The 19,351-nt window shown below is 32.4% G+C and overlaps 1 protein-coding gene across 3 annotated transcripts in view; it reads right to left on the bottom strand.

The window, feature by feature from the left end:
• Window positions 1-716: 716 nt before the first annotated feature.
• Window positions 717-19,351, bottom strand: part of Ptp99A (Protein tyrosine phosphatase 99A) — a 644,333-nt gene continuing 625,698 nt past the window's right edge. For all 3 annotated transcript variants that reach the window (XM_072546068.1, XM_072546067.1, XM_072546069.1), the window contains one exon: window positions 717-19,347. In XM_072546068.1, coding sequence (XP_072402169.1) covers window positions 19,301-19,347 — 47 coding nt within the window. In that variant the 3' untranslated portion in view covers window positions 717-19,300. The remainder of the gene's footprint in view (window positions 19,348-19,351) is intronic.

Below are 19,351 nucleotides of genomic sequence, written 5' to 3'. Positions count from 1 at the left end.
TATATTTATATTCTAACCCACTTGCGATTGCCTCGAAAGATGTGTTGTTGAATTCTCCCTCCATATCGAGATATGCACCCAGCATTACCGCCTGGTTTCATAGAGCATACTTCACCGTTTATATGAGATGATGCAGTGCCGCTTTCGTAAAGAATCCTGCTCGATACACAGACTTCGTGGTTTCATGGCCGAGGGTATAAAAACTACCCTTATGAGCGTCCATGCTCTTGGTAAGTACTGTAGTCCTGAGCTAGCTATGTATAATTATAATTTGTTGCACAGGTCATTTCACTGTAAAAAGATGTAGTCTATTTTGAAAGACTTCTTTTGCCACACGCCAGTTTTCCCTAGCCGTAAGTTATGGACTCCAGTCCAGTGTACTATCATGTGCAGAGTTCATGGTATCAGTTTAGTTTCGGACTCAGGAAAGTGCAACCCGAAAAGTTATTTCAGAGTCTCTTCACAGTTCCGAGTATTTTCACCTCAATCCTTTTAGAGTGAAGGTATACTTATCGGAGGGTCTTTGTATTTCTACAATCTGTTCTATATCCTCGCAATACATTCTCCAGGATTCTTTTTTTGTCGTTCTCAGTTCCCTATTGTATTTATTTAGAGCTTTGCGATAATCTCTCTCCATCTTTTCTAGCAGTTGGAGCGATCTAAAGCGTATCCTATCTGAAAAATGTAAGGTTACTAATAAAACTCAAAACTAGTTATACATTTCTTTAATCTCAACACAAATAGTATAACATACACAAAGTGATATATGATGTAGAACATTGTTTGTAACACACTTTGAAGTTAAGATAACAGGATTTTATATTTTAAATAATTTCAGATATTTTCGTTACCAAAATTAAAAAATTCAATATCACTTATACGAATATTTACAAATTTGACATTAAAATACTCACTAAAAATTATTTATAGAAAATATAATCAATTTCTTATGTTGCTTATTCTGTTAAATGCTTATTCAATTCTATTAACATTGGATGGACGGATCCAACTTTTATTATGAATAGAGCCAATCAATGGGGAACCGTAGTGAACAAGTCATTAATATATAAATAATTGTGCGTTTCTTTATTCACTAAACAAATATAAACCCGTTTCAGTAATTTGATTTTTTCTACAGTCGAAATAATTTATAAGGCTACGATACTCAGTGAAAACCTACTTCCACTATATCGCTCTGAATAATTAACCGATTTCTTTCAAATTTTCACAGTCCATAAGAAATAGCTGAACCAATTTGACTTGTAAGTAAATAAAATATATAATACACACTTTTGAAAAAAAACAATGGTATTTTGGTTACAAATCAGCTATTTTGGAAATACCATTCGTACACTGTACTTTATAGAATCATGTAGCAACGGTGAATATTTTGTAAAAATAGTAAACAGTTCATATTATTATGTATTATTTATTTCTTGGTAGATTTTTAGCTATATCCATAGCAAATATTAAAAATGAAATTTGGAGACACATGGTATGTTATAGTAGCACCTGCTATGGTGATAGCAACTTTTTTATGATTTATAAAAGCGGGCATTTGGTGTTTCCTTTACCTTCCACTTCTTTACCATTTTTTAAATCCAAGCGTATAATCTATTGTGGTACAATAGATTCTTGACACACTGGTACTAAATTAAATCTAAGGCTTTTACTGCCAGTGAGAATTAATAAAACGTTTTCCAAATTTAGATCCTTTCTTTTTTTTGGCGACCCGCATGTGTCCCGAAAGAGGAAAGAAAACGGCTGTCCTGGCTGCATAACATTAGACAATGGACAGATCGAACGGTTGAGGATTTGTTTCATCTAGCTGCCGACTAAGAAACATCTCACCAGCTTGCTAATATGGCGATAGCCAACGCTTGAAAAGAAGCACGGCACACAAAGAAGAGAAGAATGTGTCTCGTGTATACAATGCACATAGTATAAAAAAAATATTTGTTCACATAAATCAGTATTTTTGGAAGATTTGGATTAATATTCGTACGCATAATTAGACATCTTCACCAGCGTCTCATGAGCCATGAAGAATTAACACTTACATAGTTTTTTGGTTACGGAGTCATGTACAAACGCCAATCAGTTAGAAAATGGTGGTTAAAATAATGGTTTGAAGAACTCGCAATCAGCATTTTAGATATTAATTTACATATCAAGCTATTTGGGCACTAATGGCGAGAGAGAAGATGAAGTTTTCAGAAATGGAAGAGCAATAAGATGTTTGGTTCAAAACTATCTATGGATCACATGTAATCAGTCGTAATAGAAAAAATCTGGAACACACAAGTCAAAACAATCTTTCTAAACTAGATATATAGCAAAACAATCTCTCTAAACTAGATATATAGGAAGACTAAAAACGAAGGTAATGGAAAAGCTAAACGTTTTTGCAGTTTTCTAATATTTATGTCAAATGCATAATCTTAACACTATCTAGACTTTTTATTTACCAAAAATCTCGATTTTGTATCTACTATTATCATTATAGTGAAAGTGAAACTCCGGTAAAAAAATTTAATTCTATTCAACCCAAACGAATGATCCCCTACCACTGAAAAGATTCCCCAAGCTATTAAAAAGCTTAAAAATAATAAATCACCAGAAATTGATCAAATTTGCAGAGAGCTCTACAAGAATGGTGCACTGTTTACACAGTGGGCTTGGAAAATGAACTCACAAATCTTTTATGAAGACAAAAATAAGTGCTCTATTAGAAATAGATATGTTTATTCGAAGATTAGTGCTAAAATCAAAATTTACAAGCACAGTAGAACTTCGATTAATCGTCACTCGGGAAAAAGGATACGACCGTTAAGCAAATAGACAGATTTTCGTATTTGGGTACGTCGACTCTTGAGTTACCGTGGCCAAAAATCTTTCTCTGCTCCTGAAGGAGCTACCTACAAGTTTGGGCGCCGGCGTGCACCTGCAACCCCCTGAGAGAAAGTACATAGCTATACATGTGTTCTATATTTTATTTTGGTAAATAATGTGGGTTTATGCACCTTCCTGAAAATAGACTGGCGGCTCTAGTGACCTACAAGAGTAACGAACCGTTGAGATGAAAAGACAGCTTAGTGCCGAAAGACTATTAGTTAATTAGGAAAATATAATCTATATAATAGTTACAAGAATATCATAATTTTGAAAATATTCTGTCACTTTCCTTTAAGCATGAGTTTTTAATGCAGCTATATTCCCTCTCTTGTGGAGCAGGAGCTTCTCTTAGATACTGTAAGATCAACGCCTTATCAAATCGTAAATTGCATCTTCAATAGATTTGTATGATTTCCAAAATTCATTCATAGATCTTTCTGTAATAAATGTTGTTCGGAAAACTAACCAATCACAAAAAATATTTGACAGGGAGAGCATTATTATTCAAATATTCGAATAAACGGGTTCTTTACGATTTTCCAAACACTAGGAGAGGTCTCTGGTTGCATATAGCATTGCACACACTTTGTTTTCAGGGAACCAACTGTTCCCTGAACTTGCCAATTACTGAACTGTTTGCACTGAATTTAACCCACTGTTATCACGCTGACGAGTGACATGGCGAAACTTAATGTAAGTTTTTCTTCATTTCAACGGCTTTCACTATTATTATGGGATATAGTCTTAGTCTGATATAAATTTTTATTTTATTTTGATTGATGGTTAATTGCAGTTCTAATGTAATATTTTTATTGTAACAACAAAGTCACAAGTGTTATATACAAAACTTACCAAAACCTTTGAGAATAAAAGATTCTGGCTTAAATAACACTGAAATTGAAATGCAATGTGCTGGTGGCTATTCCAAATGTTTTATAAATTTTCATTCGTTACTCATGATCTCCTATTGATCTTTACACTTTTTATTAAATAAAATAAAAGCAAGAAGTGACGCTACGAATTCTCTCAAAATATTTAAAGTGATTTAACGATTAGACGACACTGTATAACATTGACTAGAGGATGATAGGGCCACAATTGTATCGTAACGTAACGAAAATTAGACAATTATAAGCAGCTCTCGTTATAAACAAAACATTACAACGTTTTTACCGGTTTCGTGAAATATTATAGCATATAAACTAGCTGTAAGAGAACATTCAACATCTAAAAATTTTGATAAGAGTTTGAACATGCTGGATGCGACAATTTTCTGCAGAGATATATACAAAAAATGTCTAACCACTCACCTTTTTCTATATTCTTGAAAAGTATAATGAGAATTATAATTTTTAATTTATCCTAAATAGATTTGCCTATACTTCAATGCCATATGATCAAATACACGTATCATTACAACAGCAGAATTAAGAGGGGTGATGATACTTATCTAATACTCTTTTTAGAAAATTCGTTTTAATATAAAATTGAAATCCTGAAGCATGTCAGTAAATGTATCACAGGAGTAAGAGTGTAAGATAATATTTCATTTAAACTATTTGTGCAGCATTAATTAGTCATTTTGCCGGATACAATAAAGAACTAGGCTACTAAAAGAAGCATATGACCTGTATAGGTGTGTTGAATATATCAGTGTCAAACAAGCAAATATCTAGGAACTATTTTCGACAGGTTTTCAAAGAAAAAGTAATTCAAAATCAAATTTCTTTATTATTATTAGTTGGCTTTGCTCACCTGGATAAAATTTGAAAATATACTGCCGAGCATAAAATTAAGGTCACCCTGTAAATTGAATTTATTTTAGAAATTATTATTCCTTGTTGAATATTTTCGAATGTAACATAGTTTATGCATTGCACTGCTTGAAAAAAATTGTTGTTGCTGTTTAGATAAGCGTTTAAGATAAAAAGGGCAACTACAATTACAACTACATAACTACAATTGTGTAGTGGTGTCACTGTCAGTGTATTGAAAAGAGCACAATTTTTGTTGTGGCGGCGTTAGAAGATGGCCATGATCAGCGTGAAACTACAAAAAATGGTGGTATAACTCTCTCCAGTGTGCAGTGAGTACGACAATGGTACGAAGAGACCGGTCTGCTTACTTTTAGTCCTGGTATAGGCCGAAGCAGAATTACAACAGCTAGAGATGACCGCTTTGTCGTTTCTAGTTTTTGAGAAACCGATCGGTCACGCTAGTTTCCTTTCGAAATCATCTGCAAGCAGTGAGAAATACGAGGCAACTTCATGCTGCTAGTTTATCTTCTCGAACTAGAGTAACTGTACCGCCGCTTTCCGTGACCGAATGGCCAGATTGAATTTTGAACGAGATCACTTGTCTTGAACAATACAGGATTGGAGCCGTGTATTGTTTTCCGATGAATCGAGATTCTGTTTTGCGGGCTGAGACGAACGTATAAGAGTGTGGCGACGTCCAGGCGAGAGATATGTACAATGTATGTTTGATGGTCGCACGGAGTTAGTCTTTATCATTGAGTAATAGACCGATAGAAGATATGTTTTACCGTTTAAGGTGATTCTGGGAGACGAGGCAACATTTATGAATGATAATGCACAGCCCCACACTGCTCGGATAGTTAGTGAGTATCTTGATGAGGTTCAAATGACACGATTTGTTTGGCCTGCTCGCGGTCCAGATATCAATCCGATAGAACATGTTTGGGATGAGATGAAGAGACGTTTACGGAGTTATGTGCAGGCCCCAAGAAATTCAAGAGAGCTTCGCAACATACTAGTGCAGGAATGAAACAATCTTCCGTAGAATGTAATCCAAAATCTGATGGGAATAGTCTCTACTGCCAAAGGAGGGAATACTCGCTACTGAAGTTTTTAAAATTTCTTTGGTTTCAATAAAAAGCACATCAAATTAAAATTGTCAATTTTAATTTTCCTTTACAATATTTAGTATATCAAACGAAAATTGTTTATTTTCATTACTTTCAATTAACTTTGAAGAACAAAAATATTGTTTTCTTTAAGCAATCCGTTAGTAAACTATGTTACAATCGAAAATAGTTAAAAAATAATAATAGTTTCTATAATAAATTCAAATTACGGGGTGACCCTAATTTTATGCTTGGGAGTGTACATATAAATAAGGAGAAAGAAAAGTGTCAATTGAATTTGTTCACCAATGCGTGTGTGACTTAATAAAAAAAAAAGGGATTCACCTGTTTACTATATTCATACTCCAGGCAAACCATTGCCTATTGAAGAAGTCTCGGATATTAACAAAAAACTTTATAACTAAAAATCTGCAGGACCAGACGGAGTTCACAACTTCTGACTAAAGAAGAATTGCCGTGCTCACGAGTGCTTAGCAATATTGATTAATCATATTATATTTCAATAACCATCAATTCACATAATAATATTTCACAGGATTAGTCACATCCTGTGACATTCAGAGCATCTATCGGCATTGTGTACGAAACAATACCATACAGCCTTAACAAAAGAATGCGCTTCAATCATCTCTAGTCACGCGTATACCTAGACAAGGAATCTTTTCACAGCGGATGTTGATTACAAGACATGCTTTGATTCAGTGCCGCATGAATGGCTTACAATTATATTAAGACTATTTAAATTCGATAAAAATACTTTGGACCTTTTTAAAGATCAGATCTGTCAAGTAATGAGACTGGAGGACCAAAATTCATCTTCAAAAAATATCGATACAGAATATTCCGGGAACTTTGCCAAGGTATGCCTTTGTTTAGCAGTGAACCCATTATCTTAGCTACTAAATTTTTTGATATTAATTATATGCAACGCAATTAGTAGATATACACTATTTACAAATATTGAAAAAAGTTGCATCTGGATGGCGAAATCTCTCCATGGGTGGCTTCCCAATGAAAGCGAGGACAGAGGTATTCCCACTTCTTATTCAGGATAATGTAATTCCAACCAAAAACTACATTAAATATACCGTTAAAGATTCTCGAGGTGCTGTATCCTACCCAGGGGGCTATACAAAAGTCTGTCCCGGAGAGTATATTTGAAAATACCATCTACAAGATATAATGGGACCATGCTGTAGTTATAAACTAACCAGTAACACATAGAAGACCATATTTCATGATAGTGAACACACAAGTCTTATTGATGTAAAGATACCTAACAACAATCTGAGTACAAAGAATAAATACTAATATGGAGACAACGGAGAATGAAAAGTACCCAGACGATACCTATTAACCTCTCAAATACTGGACTCCTCCTAGTGCTAGGAAACAGCTGGGTCTCAGTGAATATATTTATAACACCATTGATGGTATCAACAAATTGTAACTGCATAAATGAAAATAGAAATTTTTGACGAATAAATTAAGAGGCCTACAAATAAACGCTAGTAAAGAAAAGCATTTATTAAAAATTTTTAATGCGTACAACATTATTAGCCCTTACTCACGTAATTCTGAAGTCATTAGGGGTTAATATCAACATTTATAACATTTTGAATAAGCATTTGGAAAAATGAGAAAAAAAGAACAAAACTGATTAATTTTGATCATTACTACTTATCTAATTTTTAATAAATAAATATACAAGAAATGTATGTGTTAATAGACAAACATATTTGCTCTACAATCCTATATTGAACATTATTTCTACTTGGTTTAGTTAAATATATCATACACTTATAACTTAGTTACTAAAATCAGCACATTTATTAATAGCATAAAAATTCCACTCGACATTGTTTGACTCTATTAGCACTGCGTTTAGATGTACGAGTATGATACGATAAAATGAGAGATTTTATCATCTATTTCAATACATTTTGTTAGAGTCGTAAAATGTCCGGCTTGGAATTTTTTATCAAAATCTATATAAAATCTATTTCAGAAATATCAGTCATATATGATAAAAGCAACTACAACTTTCATCACCTTAATACTATAATACTATTCCTGAAACAGAGCATTTAGGTCAATCTTCATTACTCCTTAAAATACAGATCTTTTGCATAAATTCAACATTAACTAATTTTCACGTTAACTACACCATTTTTATGCAATGCATGGGACGAATAAATTATTATGTTTGGAATTCTGCAGCAACTACTTGGAATGTCTAAAAGTATTCCTAAAAAAACAGTATTGAATTCACAATATTACCACATATTCTATCACCATAAAAAATCTATTATAAAATGGCAGTCAAAGCGTAGTCACTTATCAATAGAGCTTGGAAACTACGCAAAATGTATATTCAAAATAAATAAATGCATATTTTCAAAAATTGTACCATTTCACATTAGAAATTAACCAAAAAGATCGATTTCATGGAACTTGAACTTACATTTCAAAATAACGTTGCTATAAAATAGAGAAAAAGAATTGTAATATTTTATTGCCTTCAAATGAACAATAATTACCATTCTGGATTTTTCAAATGAAGTTTAAATTTTCTTTAAATATTTGTTTGTAAAATTTTTTTGGAGATATAAGAGCATTAAATATTGTAAAATCGATTAGCAGTTGCAATTCCAATCTCAAAATTTAAATATTTCTTTTTCAAACAGATTTCACTTTGAAACTTGGGAAGCATTTGTCCACCTTTACAGAAGCTATTATTAAATTTTAGCAAATTCCCATCTGTAAACACACGCACGTGTTAATATTCGCCCTCTTATTCGTCAAGAGGCTATTAAATATAATTTATTGCTTTACGCCAGACGGATTCTCATGGTACAGATCCAAACTTGCCAGTCTGTTTAAATTCAAATTGTAGCGTGTTGGTTTTTAAGTTAATATATTGTGTGTTATATGTTTATGTTATCGTTATTGTTAAGTTATTTACTGGTCGTGTTATTTTTTATAGTTTAGTTTAAGTGTGATTTAATGATTAAATTTCAAGAAATTCTTACACTAATAGTTTCAAAAGTAAATATTTTAAAAAATTATATGATACACCTTAGTGCGACCCTGTTTGGCTTTCACGTGCGTCTGTTGACAATTGGGAATATGTAAAATGAATGTAGTTTAAATTTGAATGACTCTGAAAATCAAAGTGATAAAGAGTCACCCAAATATGAGGGCAACTACGGTGCACAGATTCTAAACATGCCGGTGGGAGATGCTTTCTATGCGTTGTATTATAGTTGGTGTATGAAAGAAAAAGTTTTCGAATTAATGAAATAACAAATTTTATATTATTATTTGTTATTTCATTATTTTAAAAACTTTCTCTCATACATCGACTATAATACAGCGCATAGACGCCATCTCCCACCGGCACATTTAGAATCTGTGCACTGTCGCACTTCTCTTGTACACAAATGCAAGTTTTCACCTCATATCACGAGACTGAATTAGAAACTTACATTAAGAGCTGCTCGGACATTGATCAGCATATGAACATATACAAGTGCATATTTTCCAAGCTCTACTTATTAATAATCATAATATAGTGATATAATAAAATTGATCAATTTTCGTATATATATATTTTGATTGTCTATTTTAAAAATGGAAAACTGTTTTCAACCAATAGAGTTGACAATTCAGTATTGATATAATATAAATACAAGTAGACTAATTCAATGTTAATAAGTCATTAACGTACAACATCGTTCTATCTTTTCTCACACCAACTTTTACAACCAATTTTTTACTAAAACGTTGTATTTTAATATTCTTTCTTAACCTTTTTCTGTAGCATGTAGTGTATTCGTTTTTATAATTACTTATTTGATTAATGATTAACAACCTTTAGTGGCTTCACAGGGAGATGATTACTAGATTTACAGTAAAAAATAGCAAACATGAAAAACGCTTAGAGTAATTGTCTACATTAAGAGTGACCAGTCAGATTTAGCATCTCATCCTCAGGGTTTGGATCGTAAATGATCCAATAAAACGTACTCTTCTCACTATTGGTAGTAGACATTCAACGTACTTATGGAAGAAAGTCAACACAGCTATAACTGAAACTTGAATCTAATAAATCCACTTTCTTCGAATAATCTCTACGTTACAAGTTTCTTCCAATCTTTAATCCATCACGAATATCTATAACATACAAGCTTTTCGAGATAATAAGATTAGTTAAATCTTTACGATGTTTAAAACTCTTAAGTACGTTTATTTGTAGTACGTAAGCCACTTTATCGTACTATTCGTAATGTGTATTACTTGCATGCTTGATTGCTTTCCGCATTAGTACGAATTCTTCGTTTTTCTTGAACAAAATATACTTTTGTGTATCGATATTGTCACTGATATCTATGCACCTCAAGAAAGTTTGTATGGTTTACTTTAGTGCACCATAACGTTACTTACGCTTTATACTATCACTTAATAGTTGTTAGAGAATTGTTATTTTGGTCCCAAATTTGTAGTTTTGAAAGTGTTACAGCCTTAAAAACTCTCTACTTTTTGTTAATCTTTTATCAGAGTCTCTTTTCTGCACCAACTCCTCTTCCTTGATCGGAAGTTTTTACAGCATGTATAGAAAGTATAAACCTATTATATAGTAACAACCCCAATATATCTTCATCTAGCCAACATATTCCTTTTCTTTTGTATATTCATCTTAATTTTGTAGTTGAAAATATAATTAAGACGAATCTAGACCAATCAAATCCAAATAAATAACTTTTAATAACCAATTTACCTGCATACGGCGAAGGACCGTAATAAAGGGACATATAAAAAGGGTAATCACTCACGTTCTGTGGTCGTATTTCAAACGTTTGTAAGAATTTTATGCTGGGATCTTGTACTAGCAAGCTGTTGCAGTATATTCATTATCATAGCCTGCTCTCCTTTGTTTTACTCACAGAATACCGTATAGAAAACGACCCGTTCTTCTTTTTTTGGAAAGGAATATATGCAACCAGTATTTTTGGCCTAGTATCCGGTTTAATATAAAGAATAGAACAAAGGAAAAATAATCAAAACAATACAATCTGATTCATTATTATTAGCAAATTGAACGTCTTTGATGTAGATTTTAGTAATTAAAACAAATGGAATTAAGTCGCGATACTAAAGTGTTGAAGACAGATTAATAGGGGAGTTCCCCAGAGCTAAATCTTTTTATACCAAAGGTATAATAAAGGAATGAGTGAATTTTTCCCTTAGAAAAAATGAAAGACGTGTGGTTCAAATCTGGAAATTAATGAGGCATTAATACCAGTATTCCACAAGATTAGTCCAAATAATTCTTTAGAGGACTGATAATTTTTTTACCAGATACAATAATACCTAATTTTTGGGAGCTGTAGTCCACTGACTATCCATTCGATATGCATTTACTATATGCTAAAACTTACAACTAACTGAATCTTCGTCTAAAGATACTTATTGATTAACTGATAATGGCTTCAGTTCAGATTCAATGCTAATAATTATATGGTGGCGGTTTCTTATGGCGGTTTTCCACCAAACGGACAGTTGAGTTTATGTCTCATTTGTGTTTTTTAGAACTCTAAAACAAAACCAAAACTATTATTTCCCTTAAGCGGAATACATTTTGTTCGCAAAGTACAATTTTTTCTTCAATAACCAACTAACATGTTTAGAGATTTTTATTTTCTGTTGTTTTTAGTCGATACTAAATTCACTGAAAAAAAAAGGTTTATTTCTGTCGTGTATAAAACTCATTGCATTATAATCAAACCACTTGGGTGTAAAGTTCTGTCCTGCGCCAGATTTCTTCATTTTTTTATAGTTCCTTCTTTCACGTTGATATTGTGAAATTATGTTTTTAATTTTTCTTTAAATTTCTGTCCAGTTAGTGCCAAACAATTGGCAATTTATTTGTAGGAATCCATTTCTTTAATTCTATTTTTATAGTTGCCATCCTTTGGGTACTACAAATTTTTATGTTCCTGGGAGGCATCTATTAAGGTACATATTTCTTCAGTAGTCCGCTGCTTTTTGGAAACTTTGCCCCACCTACAGAAATGATCTATTAACTTTTACTTAATTCTTTTAATTCACAACTAATTTAGTAAAAAATTCGTATTCAGATTAGTAAGGTGGCAATAATAAACACAACTGACCGTTTCCACTAAACAGACTTGAGTTTCAAAACAAGCCGAAACCCTTTGATGTTATCGCTTCCGAGCGGGACTCGAAAAACAAAACTCAAACTGTTTCAAAACATGCCAGTCTTCAAAAAGATTGCGAAAAGTTGATGTTTTGTTTTATTCGACATGAGTTTGTGTATAGTTTTTGTTTTGTCCGTTTGGTGGAAAACCGCCATTATGCTCCACTCTGGTTGTAGAGTAGTAAAAATCACAAACAGTGCATACGTTTACTTAAAAGCATTAGTCAATATCACATTTTCATATTTCTCTGATAACAGAGCGCAGGACTTTTATTTTTGTAATATCCATTGCGACTGACATAATTCCGTGGAAATCGTTGTTGACCGAACATTCCGCCACGGATTCATTTTTCGGACAGTTTTCGGTTAGGCTCGCTTCAGCACAAAGTCCTAGGAAACCGCAGCTTAAATGTGTGATTATTGTTTTATATGCTACGACTTTATTTCATAGCGAAAAAGTGAATTTTAGACCTAATAATAGCCAATGGTGTTTCCTGAATTTAATTTCTAATTACATTTTTTTTGTTTTTATCTAGATAGTTATATTCTAACGTGGAATGGATATTAGTCCCAATTATTGTTTGGTGGACTATATCAGGAAAGTCAAAAAATGTTGTGATGAACACTTCTTTTTTATAGTAATCAACAATTGGTAGAAAATTTCTGTGAAATAACTGTACTAAATTTTTTATTTCTTTCATATTATCACCAGATATTAACTTTAACCAAGATACTCACTTTTTTCAGATCAAGTCGACCTGAGGCCTTTAGGAACACTGAAGGTTTTGCAGGTGCCAGGTATGGACCAGAAGTTATTATCTATTATATGTTTTTTGTCACGTGCAAATTGTGGTTTTGATTATTGAAAACAGAAATATTTAACAATATATACGGTTTAAAAGACTGACGTGTTGAACATTAAGTTAATATGTAGTCAGGATCTAGATAAGCAACAATATTGCGATCAATTTGGTTCGTTCAAAGATTCAGCTAGTTAAGCCATTTATTTTGAGATAATATTTAAATATATCGCTAAAGTTTTGATAGTTTATTCAAAAATAAGGTATTAGTTGAACACTGCATAAATTTAACCAAAATAAAAGAACTGTCCACTTGTATTTTAATAAATATTAAAGGTGATATTTTATTTTGAAAATAGACTGTTTTTTTAAGATCACTTAGAAATCCTTTACATTTCCTAGGGGCAACACTTAAGTAGAATGCATATCCTTTGGCAAGGATGCACATTAAATGTAAATTAACATTCAGTATCAATACACTCAATTTTAATATGCTTAATATTAAATGCATGAAAATATAATAAAAAAGAAGAAAGCACAACGATCGATATATCTCTTTACTATTGATTCAGTCTTCTATAGGTTGATATACGTACAACCTGATTAAATGACCAGACACATCTCATTTATGGATTAGACAAACAATCCGCATATCAGCACTATTAACAATCCGAAAATATCAAACTGGTAGTGACAATTTTAAAATGATGATGTGCTGGATTCGTATTTTTTAAATACTTAATTTCAAGTTTAGATTATTTCCAATTTAACTAATTTCTATTTATTAAAATTACTAGTAACTTGATTCAAATTTTGGCTCCTTGATTTGACAATACAGAATATATAGTAAAAGTTTAAAAAAGCGTTAATACCGATAAAATTACTACTAGTAAAAACGTGTGGCACCAAAATTTCAGAAATGGCAGGAGCATTGAGTTGTTTTGTCGGATATGTTTTAACACATTCTCTTTTCTTTCTTAATGTACCAGTTTTAATTTTGTGCTGTAAAGTTACGTACGGATTAAACAAAGTGGTTTATAATTCTGTTTGTAGGAGGTATTGGGACACTTGGTTGTATATCGCATGACATTTATTTTGACCTACTCTTTGATAGACACTAAACAACGTAATTGTTTAAGAATCTTTACCCAGTTGTCTCATGCGCTCATACGATGACCGTTGTTATGAAATCTTAAATCGAATCTACAACTACAAGAGAGCTTCGTTTACTATGTATCTTGCAGTATTTTATTCAACAATCGATAACTCATAAATTGTTATCGTTTGATTTTTAAACAGATATAGCGACTACCTGTAGTAACAAAAGTATTAATAAGGGATTTATTTGATTTAATTAACCTTCAGATACTAGACGAAAACTATATCGAAACTGAAAATATTCTAATGAACGGGGAACAGAATCATCTGTTGTACATGTATGATTTAAAATTATTGACTTCCATTAGAAACCACCTAGATCAGATGCTTAAAACTGCAGAGACTTTCTCAAATGATGATGTATTTCGGACTAGACACATGAACATGCCACTTAAATCTTGAGATAAACTGGTAGGGGCATTGGTTCTGCCAGAAACTCATGTTGGTGTGAAAGCGCCATAACTTCACTACAAGTTTACTAGATGGGAAGATCTTATCTAAACGCAATCGTGTTGACACGGTCCTTTGAGTGGGTGCGGGGTGAGTTCTTGGGTTACACCGGTCTTCGTATCGCGCCTGCCGTGCAAGAGCTTCCTGTCAACACCGGAAGCTTGCAACAGGTCTGCTTATAAGCCAGAAGATCGCGTGGTGCGTAAGATTCATAGTTGTTCCTGGAAAATGCAATGGTACAAAAGTACTCACAGCACACGGGTGTTTTAGGGTTCATAGGTTTGGAAAGACCGATACATATAAATGCCCATACCGCGAATACTCCGACACTGTTATCCCCACAACGCTAGAGTGTACTAGATGGACAGTGGAGAGAAACAGAATGTATAGAGAAATAGGTATGAACCCTGTAGAGAAATGATGGCGAAGATGACGGACTGTAAGGAGGGATGAAATAGTGTACAATTACATACGAGTAGTCATTAAGAATAAAACAGCAACCGGACCAATGGCAAGGGTCAGATGGTTTTAGTTGATAGCCAGGATAACAGAAAGGCATCCGTGTGCAGGACCTCCTTCTAGGGAGAAATGGCCTCGGATGTGCTCCTCTACTCTGATTCCAACACACGCTAACCATCACTAGGGATGGATCAACCTGGTACGGTTTTTAGAAAATTTCAGAAAAAAAAGGTTAGGTTAGCTTCAATATGAACTTGCTGCTTAACCACTCTTCCACTCGATCTAAGAGGTCTATTGTGGGTCATCTGGGATGAGTAAATTTCCATCTTATGGGAAAAAAGCCGTAAACATCTGGAGGGGTTTATAATACAAATACAGTAAAAGACAAAAAAAGACGAAAATATCGGGAGGGGTTTTAATATAAATACAGTAAAAGATCCAAATCGGGAGAATGTTCCTTGTTTTCGGTAACAAATAAAACGGATTTATGGTGTGGAGATTTAATGGCTTTGAAAGAGATATTTCAAAGTTATGACATCTACGTCGCTAAAACAGATCCAAGATTTAGTGGCGTGTCTTTCACAGAGTAGGTTAAATTTCGCTTGATGTCTACAGAAAGTGAGCCAATACTGACTTTGTTTAGTACGTCCGAACAAATACATTTGTATTTGTAAAGAGTTTGTAAAAACAAATATAATTCAAGCCACAGATTTACACACGAAGAAGAGTCTGAACACCAAGTTATGCCAACTAACGCCTAACATTAATATTCACGTAGGTGGCAATTTTGCGCCGATATACTTTCATCTTTTCAATATAGCGTCTTAGATGCTTTACAATTCTACGTAGAAAATTCTGTGTGCATATGACCAAAATCAAAAGCCAAGCGCTGTTTGTAAGTTAAGGTATATATTCATCATTATGAATATTTGTTTGTCATTTTACCTTCTGTTGGAGCCTTTGTAAACAATACCTTATCTTTTCCGTGCTGTTAATTTCGATTACCACCGACGCGAAAACAATTATTTTCTACATCAAGTATTATTAAGTGATTAACAGAAGACATACAGTATTCATGGGTGCCATGCCGAATCCAAGAAAAATATTACAACTATTGCACTCTAACTACTACAATTAGAATATGTGATTTTGGTTTACCTCTATCGGTGGGTAATCCTCGTAGATTATATAACTTAAACAGTATGACAATCACGTTTTAAGAATCGTTGTTGACGTTTGTTCATCTTATTTAGTTCATTCTTGTTAACAGTTTAGTTAATTTCCAACCATTTGCAAGTACTGACATTTGAATTTTATTTTTTTAATATATTCACTATTAATTGTCAGTCACATTGTTCTACGAAAGTACTTTGCGGATATAATCACCTGTATTAGTGATTAATATATGTCTTAGTTTTTTTATACTTATTATTTTACATTGTAAGATTGACTATTAAATACTTGTAGTTAAAAACAGTGAATAACAAAATCTGAAATAGTTATTGAGTATGGCACTTGATATAATATACAATACTTAATTTTCTCTATTCTTATATAGCTCTATCGATTTTAATGAGATCCGATAAATAATATTACATTTTGCTGAAGTTGGAAATATTAGCAAATTCCCAACTTCACGCAGGTATCACTAAGCCAAGTAGAGTGCATGACACACTGATATTGTCATGAAGCCAGACCTATACATCGACCAACAATTTTAGAGTAACTCAGATATTATCGAACATGGGCTTGAATATTGTCGAACTTTAAAACCGGATTCGGAGAAATGACCTAGTGTTCACCAGAATTACCTAGAATTTATTTCGTCGCTTTATAAAGATCGTTTATTATAATAAAGTGAGTAGTTTTTTTACCAATAGTTTGTAGGATCTTAACATTTGTATAGTGTATAGACTGGCTTCATAGATATGAACTCTATAAACAAAAAGATTAGGTATTGTATATTGTTTGCCTAGCAAACGAATTAAATATCTGGAATTTTCTCCATTTGCATTATTTTCATTTATTTTTATATTATGGAATGTCTGGAGTATCTTTAATGCCGAATAGTGCCTCGTCACTTTAGCTCGTCTGTAATGATCAATCTATTGTACGTGATTGTTATATGTTTCTCGTTACAGCTATGTTTCTGAATGCATTGAAAAAAATATTGCAGATTTCCCAAAAACTAAACAAACTGAAATTGTGGAACACGACGTTAGTTCTACACTTAGCTGCGACAAAATTTTAAGAGGCTAAAAACTGAAAAGCCTAGTATAAATTGGGAAACCTTTCTACACAAAATTACTACTAAGCTGTAACATAATCATAATTGTTCTGAGTTCATCCTCATATCGGGTTGTTTATCGATGCCTGTGCCATTTAAGCGGCACATGATAGGTTTAGTCTTAAGATAGTGAGCAACCGAAGTTTTGTATATATACATAAAACTTCATAATTTGTCGATTATACTAAATATTGTCGCTCTCCGTTTAGGTTATTATGTCTAAAATTAGGTATAAGGTCTAAACATGTATAGGTTCGTTAGAAAAATTTGTATATTCATTGTATGATGATATTACTGATTAAATCTTTTATATACAGAAATAGTATCACGATGTAATACCCTAATTAAAGATCGAGATGAAATATTGCAATGTTTAAGTCATCGACGACTTTAATATATCAAAAACAAGGGTACATTATACAAATATTTTTTAACAGCCTATACATTTTTAGTTCGATGTCATTTTCAAAATCGTGTATTATTTTGGTTCCTTTAAAGATTGACAAACGTTTGGTATTTAATCACTTATTTACATATTCTATGGAATGTCTAGATATATACTTAATATATAATAATCGTAAATCAATCTTGAAAGATTTAGGGATTAATTGAATATAAATGCTAAAATGTATCACAGAGGTTGTATGATAAAACTATTTTACAAAAAAAGTTGGCGAGTAAAAATGGTTTGCTTTAAAAATATTTTAGAAATACGCTATTTCAGTCTTGAGATGGCCTAAAGCATAGTTTTGTTTATACTTGTGTACACTTTGAACTAATATCTTTGTGCTAGATTTATTCTGTGCAGTTTCATTGCAAAAAAGCGTAGTCATTTCAATGAGGAGAGAAAAAGAAGTTAACGTTAAGCAAGATATGTGAACTTACGGTTTAGTGTTACTCATAGTAATCTCTACTAGATGGCGTTGAAACACTAAAAAACCAGAAAACAACAAGAGAAAAAACAAAAAGTACAATATAAAACGACAAATATATATATTTGTAAAAAGTTATTTTAATTTGAATGTAATATCTTGGCTGTTGTTCTCTATAGAGCTATCTCGTAAGTATCCCAAGATACGCTCCTCCTAACGACACTAGGGAGAAAAATGCAGTAACTGACTACAAAACAGTTCTTACAGTTGAATTCGTGGCCTATATAGGAAATTGTAAGCGGTCGATAGTACTGCATTTTGGTTGCATTGATGTGTTGGTAAAATCGTGCTTGGAGCTGATAGAAATGACCTTCAACAACAAACGCCAGGTAAAGATTTTTATTTACATAAATTTAAAAGCACTCCAAATTTTTTAAAAAACTATAAAAAAATATGGTATCTACTGCGATAAAAAATTCTGGAAATATAAGGTATATTTGCAGGTGCGTATGCAATCTCGAAAGTATAACATGCAAACATTCAGTTAGGGATTGCGTTTAAAAGAGAGAGGCCAAGATATTCGCATTCAAGAGACTGAAATGGTAAGATCAGTTTTGACACATTAGACACTTGAAGTAGAAGACTCAAAGCAGGAGATGATAGCGACAGACACCCGTTTTTACACCAATGATTGTTTTAAATGTTATTACTTGCGACTATGATCTGATGTTATAATTCTCTTATTTACAAATAAATTTTAAAGCGCCAGTGTTCCATTTGTGCTAATAACATTCAAAGACAAACCTTATACCTTTCAGTTCATTATGAAGGCCACCCAAAAGGCAGACGTCAATAATACTAAGAACATAAAAATAAATATCTTTTTATGGACAAATAGTAAAAATTATTTGAGAGGAACTTTTATTTTTACTATTTTGTTCTACTACTCTAATAAGATATTTGTTACATTAGCTAATAATTTTCAAAATATCACGAAATGAATAAACTTTTAATTATATCTAAAATCAATAAAAGCAAACTATTTAAACTCCCACAAATAAAATATAAATATGTGAGTATAAACAAAATAATTTTAAAATACATAAAACGTAGGTTGAATTATTCAATTTTTGAATAAATTAAAATTAACAACAAATAAATTAAATACACAATACACTCACATGCAGGTCAAATGAATAGTTCAACCAGAGTAAACCCCGAACCATGTAATTCGCTCCTATTACCATTTGGTAACTGCAACTGTGATTATCTTTAATATCCTTTACTGTTCAAAACGTCGATGGTAACAAGAGGGGTTTCTGC

This window comes from Diabrotica undecimpunctata, chromosome 10 (genome assembly GCF_040954645.1).
Source record: "Diabrotica undecimpunctata isolate CICGRU chromosome 10, icDiaUnde3, whole genome shotgun sequence".
Lineage (NCBI taxonomy): Eukaryota > Metazoa > Arthropoda > Insecta > Coleoptera > Chrysomelidae > Diabrotica > Diabrotica undecimpunctata.
The sequence above is the reverse complement of the archived record's forward strand: the minus strand, read 5'-3'. Positions and strand labels throughout refer to the sequence as shown.